Source organism: Hordeum vulgare, chromosome 2H (assembly GCF_904849725.1).
Source record: "Hordeum vulgare subsp. vulgare chromosome 2H, MorexV3_pseudomolecules_assembly, whole genome shotgun sequence".
Taxonomy (NCBI): domain Eukaryota; kingdom Viridiplantae; phylum Streptophyta; class Magnoliopsida; order Poales; family Poaceae; genus Hordeum; species Hordeum vulgare.
Genome location: NC_058519.1, coordinates 636,177,627 through 636,185,701, shown reverse-complemented (window position 1 = coordinate 636,185,701; position 8,075 = coordinate 636,177,627). Strand labels below are relative to the sequence as shown.

General features: G+C 46.9%; 1 protein-coding gene across 1 annotated transcript; it reads left to right on the top strand.

The window, feature by feature from the left end:
* Window positions 1-305: 305 nt before the first annotated feature.
* Window positions 306-2,906, top strand: LOC123428157 (UDP-glycosyltransferase 79-like). The gene is made up of 3 exons (XM_045112326.1): window positions 306-1,019; window positions 1,138-1,522; window positions 2,289-2,906. Exons 1-3 carry the CDS (start codon window positions 348-350, stop codon window positions 2,630-2,632), a joined length of 1,401 nt encoding a protein of 466 aa, XP_044968261.1. The 5' UTR covers window positions 306-347; the 3' UTR covers window positions 2,633-2,906.
* The last annotated feature ends 5,169 nt before the right edge of the window (window positions 2,907-8,075 follow it).

Here is an 8,075-nt window from a genome sequence, read left to right as displayed (position 1 = left end):
GCCATCTTAAAAAAATTTATCATGCTTAACAACTAAAGTTGTCATCCTCACGTCACTAAATTTTCCATAACAAAACGTTATTTTTGATGCCGTCCCACCTACAACAGGATGCCAAGATTCATGAGGTAAATATAAAAACAAAGGTCTGGTTGTCCACTTTGCAGAACCTTCAGAACCAATCTAGTAGTGATGATACGATTGCACAAATTCCAAAGTTTGGGAGCGAGTGGCTGTTGCTGTCAGGCAGCAGGAAGTGCACAAATTCCAAAGTTTGGGAGCAAGTGCACTACACCTGCTACTGCTGACTATGCGAAGAAACACTTGCCAATCTGAACCTCGTGTCGGAAATGGAGACAACTTCCGTCGTCCGAGCAGACGGCGACGGCGGCGGCGGCCATGTCCTCCTCCTCGCCTTCCCGGAGGCGCAGGGCCACCTCAACCCCATGCTGCAGCTCGGCCGCCGCCTCGCATACTACGGCCTCCGCCCCACGCTCGTCACCACGCGCCACCTCCTCGCCACCGTCCCGCCCCCTTTGCCCCCCTTCCGCGTCGCCGCCATCTCCGACGGCTTCGACGATGGCGGCATGGCAGCTTGCCCGGACTTCAGGGAGTACGTCCACCGTCTCGCGGCCGCGGGGTCTGAAACCCTCGAGGCGCTCTTCCTGTCCGAGGCCGGGGCGGGGAGGCCCGTACGCGTGCTCGTCTACGACCCGCACCTGCCCTGGGCGGGCCGCGTGGCTCGCGCCGCCGGCGTGCCGACGGCCGCGCTCTTTTCGCAGCCCTGCGCGGTGGACGTCGTCTACGGGGAGGTCTACGCGGGCCGCGTCGGCCTGCCGGTCGTGGACGGGAGCGCGCTCCGGGGCCTGCTGAGCGTCGACCTGGGGCCGGAGGACGTGCCGTCGTTCGTGGCAGCGCCGGGGTCGTACCGTGTGTTACTGGACGCGGTGGTCGGGCAGTTCGATGGGTTGGAGGACGCCGACGACGTGTTCGTCAACTCGTTCCATGAGCTCGAGACCAAGGTGAGGCCCCTTGCGCGTGCACACCACCTGTTTGTTGTTTTGCCAAGTTAGATAAAGATTGATCAAAGCGCAGACGTGATGATGCTCAACAAACATATGGATTCAATCATTCAAACAGGAAGCAGACTACTTGGCATCAACATGGCGTGTGAAGACCATTGGCCCGATGCTGCCGTCCTTCTACCTGGACGACGATCGGTTGCCATCCAATAAGACTTATGGGTTCGACCTCTTTGACGACACATCACCGTGCATGGCATGGCTGGATAGGCAGCTCCCTTCCTCAGTGGTCTATGCCTCCTATGGGACTGTCGCTGACCTCGACCAAGCCCAGTTAGAGGAGATAGGCTATGGATTGTGCAATTCCGCCAAACAATTCCTTTGGGTTGTCAGGTCCCTTGATGAACACAAGTTGTCACAACAGCTCCGTGACAAGTGCAAGGAAAGGGGGCTAATTGTTTCATGGTGTCCCCAGCTTGATGTCTTATCTCACAAGGCCACAGGTATGAAATTATATATACAATTGCGGAACGGTAATACAATTATACCTGCGTATTTACAATCCGGTTCATAATTGTTGAAGCAAAAAAGGAATGTCAGTGTAGCTATTGAGTTTTTGAATGTGTTGACATGACAAGATGAACAAAGCAAGCCAGAGGAGAGGAGTAGTACAATAACCAGTTACTGTGTATGTAAGGTGTTAGTTTTCAGTTCCAGCACTACAGTACAATGTCGACCACCTTGATGACAGACAAAGTTTATGGTAAAAGCCAACATTTACAATATGAATACAAGACTGGAAAGTTTTAGATGCACAGGTACGAATTATAATTCCATATCTATTTATCTCCACTGTAACTGGAGAAGCCTGCGAGAGAAAAAAATCGACATATGATGAACAGATTAATATAGACAGAGCCTCCTTGGTTGTGTCTAAACTTAATTTGTTGTTTACTGTAGAGTTTGTAATAATTAGGTCCTAGAAGAGCATGATTCTATTACTCCTATTACCTAGTTTTGCAGTACGGCATAGATGAACGGGAGTACTGTTTCCATAAGTTCAAAACTTATATTTATATTCTTCCTTCAAAGATCCTTGCTTAGGGCCAATGCACTGATAAGTATCCTTTTGCTATTAATTAAATCGCATTCTCACTAAATAAACTATAAAAGAGGTGTTCATCCTGCATATTTTGTACTGAACATATTAAATGGTCCATTCCAAATTAGTAAGTTGCTGGTAGATTCTAATATATCAATTGTGAATAGGTTGTTTCTTAACTCACTGTGGATGGAACTCTACAACAGAAGCAATTGTTACAGGCGTACCACTTTTGGCAATGCCTCAGTGGACAGATCAACCAACTACAGCAAAGTACATTGAGAGTGCATGGGGGATTGGCGTGCGTGTGCATCGTGATAAAGAAGGTATAGTGCGGAAGGAAGAGGTAGAGAGGTGCATTAGAGAAGTCTTAGATGGTGAGAGGAAGCAGGAGTACATGAAGAATTCTGATATGTGGATGACAAAGGCTAAGGAGGCAATGCAGAAAGGAGGAAGCTCGGACAAGAATATTGCTGAGTTTGCGGCCAAGTATTCTCCAACTACAAGTTGATGTTCAATCTTTTTAACATGGGTGTTATATTCGGATATTGTTGAGGAGAATGTCTGGTCTTCTTGTGTCAGTGAAAACTAGAGTTTGCAGAGGAATATCATGTTATAAAATTTGCATGTTCTATTTAGTATGAAACTTTTGACTTATCCATGACATGACGAAATTCAGTGTATTATTAAGTGTCTAGATTTGTCTCTGTATAATATATGTATATTTGGGGGTGAACATTTGTCGAATAGCATTATGTATGAGTAGCATGTATCAAAGTTGCATCTGTATACTGTCACACCAAATGCAAGTTTTCTACTCCCTCTGTTCCTAAATATAAGTCTGTTTAGAGGTTTCACTAAAAGACTACATACGGATGTATATAGACATATTTTTGAATATAGATTCACTCATTTTGCTTCGTATGTAGTCTCCTAATAAAATATCTAAAAGAACTTATATTTAAGAACGGAGGGAGTAATTTGTCAAACCAGCGAGAAAGCATACAGTACATCGAAAGGACACCCTTTCATAGGATATAGACGAAAAAGGATCCCTCGGCTTTGTATTACAAAACAACCAACACCGATACAACCGACGATAGGTGCTTGGACGAAAGCAGCACAGTCACGTTCAAAAAAAATGAGAGAGAAAATACAAAAAAACAAAACAAATGTCAACCTCTTCATCAGAACCATCAAAGACGCAAGCATCATCGTCGTCATCATACCAACTATCAGAATCATATTCCTCGTCGTCTTTGATGTTTTGAAGGGATACAACAACGAGAAACAGAGCAGTTGTTACCCACTAAGGGCTCATCGTCTAAAGCCTGCATTTCACACGACTGAATAGATGTAAGATACAGCTGGCTCTTTCCGCAAAATACAAGAGAATGGTAGAATAACCTCACTCGTACCTTTGTTGGGGAACGTCGCATGGGAAACAAAAAAATTCCTACGCGCACGAAGACCTATCATGGTGATGTCCATCTACGAGAGGGGATGAGTGATCTACGTACCCTTGTAGACCGTACAACAGAAGCGTTAGTGAACGCGGTTGATGTAGTGGAACGTCCTCACGTCCCTCGATCCGCCCCGCGAACTATCCCGCGATCAGTCCCACGATCTAGTGTCGAACGGACGACACCTCCGCGTTTAACACACGTACAACTCGACGATGATCTCGGCCTTCTTGATCCAGCAAGAGAGACGGAGAGGTAGAAGAGTTCTCCGGCAGCGTGACGGCGCTCCGGAGGTTGGTGATGATCTCGTCTCAGCAGGGCTCCGCCCGAGCTCTGCAGAAGCGCGACCTAGAGGAAAAACCGTGGAGGTATTGTTGGAATTATGCCCTAGAGGCAATAATAAATATAGTTATTATTATAATTCCTGTATCAAGATAATCGTTTATTATCCATGCTATAATTGTACTGAATGAAGACTCATTTACATGTGTGGATACATAGACAAAACACCGTCCCTAGCAAGCCTCTAGTTGGCTAGCCAGTTGATCAAAGATAGTCAGTGTCTTCTGATTATGAACAAGGTGTTGTTGCTTGATAACTGGATCACGTCATTAGGAGAATCACGTGATGGACTAGACCCAAACTAATAGACGTAGCATGTTGATCGTGTCATTTTGTTGCTACTGTTTTTCTGCGTGTCAAGTATTTATTCCTATGACCATGAGATCATATAACTCACTGACACCGGAGGAATGCTTTGTGTGTATCAAACGTCGTAACGTAACTGGGTGACTATAAAGATGCTCTACAGGTATCTCCGAAGGTGTTAGTTGAGTTAGTATGGATCAAGACTGGGATTTGTCACTCCGTGTGAACGGAGAGGTATCTCGGGGCCCACTCGGTAATACAACATCACACACAAGCCTTGCAAGCAATGTAACTTAGTGTAAGTTGCGGAATCTTGTATTACGGAACGAGTAAAGAGACTTGCCGGTAAACGAGATTGAAATAGGTATACGGATACTAACGATCGAATCTCGGGCAAGTAACATACCGAAGGACAAAGGGAATGACATACGGGATTATATGAATCCTCGGCACTGAGGTTCAAACGATAAGATCTTCGTAGAATATGTAGGATCCAATATGGGCATCCAGGTCCCGCTATTGGATATTGACCGAGAAGTCTCTCGGGTCATGTCTACATAGTTCTCGAACCCGCAGGGTCTGCACACTTAAGGTTCGACGTTGTTTTATGCGTATTTGAGTTATATGGTTGGTTACCGAATGTTGTTCAGAGTCCCGGATGAGATCACGGACGTCACGAGGGTTTCCGGAATGGTCCGGAAACGAAGATTGATATATAGGATGACCTCGTTTGATTACCGGAAGGTTTTCGGAGTTACCGGGAATGTACCGGGAATGATGAATGGGTTCCGGGAGTTCACCGGGGGGGGGGGGGGGGGCAACCCACCCCGGGGAAGCCCATAGGCCTTGAGGGAGGCACACCAGCCCTTAGTGGGCTGGTGGGACAGCCCACAAGTGCCCTATGCGCCATAGAGATAAAAATCAAAGAGAAAGAAAAAAAAGGAGGAGGTGGGAAGGAAGGGGGACTCCCTCCCACCAAACCAAGTCCAACTCGGTTTGGGGGGGGGAGTCCTCCCCCCTTGGACTCGGCCGACCCCCTTGGGGCTCCTTGAGCCCCAAGGAAAGGTCCCCTCCCTCCCACCTATATATACGGAGGTTTTAGGGCTGATTTGAGACGATTTTTCCACGGCAGCCCGACCACATACCTCCACGGTTTTTCCTCTAGATCGCGTTTCTGCGGAGCTCGGGCGGAGCCCTGCTGAGACAAGGTCATCACCAACCTCCGGAGCGCCGTCACGCTGCCGGAGAACTCTTCTACCTCTCTGTCTCTCTTGCTGGATCAAGAAGGCCGAGATCATCGTCGAGTTGTACGTGTGCTGAACGCGGAGGTGCCGTCCGTTCGGTGCTAGATCGTGGGACTGATCGCGGGATTGTTCGCGGGGCGGATCGAGGGACGTGAGGACGTTCCACTACATCAACCGCGTTCTCTAACGCTTCTGCTGTACGATCTACAAGGGTACGTAGATCACTCATCCCCTCTCGTAGATGGACATCACCATGATAGGTCTTCGTGCGCGTAGGAAAATTTTTGTTTCCCGTGCGACGTTCCCCAACAGTGGTATCAGACCTAGGTTCATGCGTAGATGTCTTCTCGAGTAGAACACAAAAGTTTCTGTGGGCGGTGATGTGCGTTTTGCCGCCCTCCTTAGTCTTTTCTTGATTCCGCGGTATTGTTGGATTGAAGCGGCTTGGACCGACATTACTCGTACGCTTACGAGAGACTGGTTTCATCGTTACGAGTAACTCCGTTGCTCAAAGATGACTGGCAAGTGTCGGTTTCTCCAACTTTAGTTGAATCGGATTTGACCGAGGAGGTCCTTGGATGAGGTTAAATAGCAACTCATGTATCTCCGTTGTGGTGTTTGCGTAAGTAAGATGCGATCCTACTAGATACCCATGGTCACCACGTAAAACATGCAACAACAAAATTTGAGGACGTCTAACTTGTTTTTGCAGGGTATGCTTGTGATGTGATATGGCCAATGTGTGATGTGATATATTGGATGTATGAGATGATCATGTTGTAATAGAAATATCGACTTGCACGTCGATGGTACGGCAACCGGCAGGAGCCATAGGGTTGTCTTTATACTAACGTGTTTGCTTGCAGATGCGTTTACTATTTTGCTAGGATGTAGCTTTAGTAGTAATAGCATGAGTAGCACGACAACCCCGATGGCAACACGTTGATGGAGATCATGGTGTGGCGCCAGTGACAAGAAGATCGTGCCGGTGCTTTGGTGATGGAGATCAAGAAGCACGTGATGATGGCCATATCATGTCACTTATGAATTGCATGTGATGTTAATCCTTTTATGCACCTTATTTTGCTTAGAACGACGGTAGCATTATGAGGTGATCTCTCACTAAAATTTCAAGACGAAATTGTGTTCTCCCCGACTGTGCACCGTTGCTACAGTTCGTCGTTTCGAGACACCACGTGATGATCGGGTGTGATAGACTCAACGTTCACATACAACGGGTGCAAAACAGTTGCGCACGCGGAACACTCGGGTTAAGCTTGACGAGCCTAGCATGTGCGGACATGGCCTCGGAACACATGAGACCGAAAGGTCGATCATGAAGCATATAGATGATATGATTAGCATAGGGATGCTTACCACTGAAACTATACTCAACTCACGTGATGATCGGACTTGAGCTAGTGTAAGTGGATCATGAACCACTCAAATGACTAGAGAGATGTACTTTTTGAGTGGGAGTTTAGCGAATAATTTGATTAAGTTAAACTCTAATTATCTTGAACATAGTCTAAGTCCACTTTGAATATATTTGTGTTGTAGATCATGGCTCACGCAAATGTCATCCTGAATTTTAATACGTTCCTAGAGAAAGCTAAGTTGAAAGATGATGGAAGCAACTTTGTAGACTGGGCTCGTAATCTTAAGCTAATCTTACAAGCTGGGAAGAAGGATTATGTCCTTAATGCTGCGTTAGGAGATGAACCACCCGCTACGGCTGATCAGGATGTTAAGAACGCTTGGTTAGCACGTAAGGAGGACTACTCAATAGTTCAATGTGCAGTCTTGTATGGCTTAGAACCGGGACTTCAACGTCGCTTTGAGCGTCATGGAGCATTTGAGATGTTCCAGGAGTTGAAGTTTATCTTTCAGAAGAACGCCCGGATCGAGAGGTATGAGACCTCCGATAAATTCTATGCTTGCAAGATGGAGGAAAACTCGTCTGTCAGTGAACATGTGCTCAAAATGTCTGGGTACTCAAACCGTCTAGCTGAGCTGGGGATTGAACTCCCGCAAGAGGCTATCACTGACAGAATCCTTCAATCACTGCCGCCAAGCTATAAAGGCTTTGTGTTGAACTACAACATGCAAGGGATGAACAAGTCTCCCGGCGAGTTGTTTGCGATGCTGAAAGTCGCAGAGTCTGAACTCCGTAAAGAGCATCAAGTGTTGATGGTGAGCAAGACCACTAGTTTCAAGAGAAACGGCAAAGGCAAGAAGGGAAATTCGAAGAAGAGCGGCAAGCCTGTTGCCAATCCGACGAAGAAACCCAAAGCTGGACCTAAGCCTAAAACGGAGTGTTTCTATTGCAAGGGTATGGGTCACTGGAAGCGCAATTGCCCCAAGTATCTGGCAGATAAGAAGGCGGGCAAAGAAAAATCAGGTATATTTGATATACATGTTATTGATGTGTACTTAACCGGCTCTCGTAGTAGTGCCTGGGTATTTGATACCGGTTCTGTTGCTCATATTTGCAACTCGAAACAGGAACTGCGGAATAGGCGAAGGCTGGCGAAAGATGAAGTGACGATGCGCGTAGGAAATGGTTCCAAGGTTGATGCAATCGCCGTCGGCACAGTGT

What these genes read in the sequence shown, in the direction of transcription:
- LOC123428157 (XM_045112326.1), top strand. Translation starts at nt 348, where the DNA reads ATGGAGACAACTTCCGTCGTCCGAGCAGACGGCGACGGCGGCGGCGGC. An exon ending in TCCATGAGCTCGAGACCAAG is followed by an intron (nt 1,020 to 1,137) that starts GTGAGGCCCCTT and finishes TCATTCAAACAG; the next exon opens with GAAGCAGACTACTTGGCATC. An exon ending in CTTATCTCACAAGGCCACAG is followed by an intron (nt 1,523 to 2,288) that starts GTATGAAATTAT and finishes AATTGTGAATAG; the next exon opens with GTTGTTTCTTAACTCACTGT.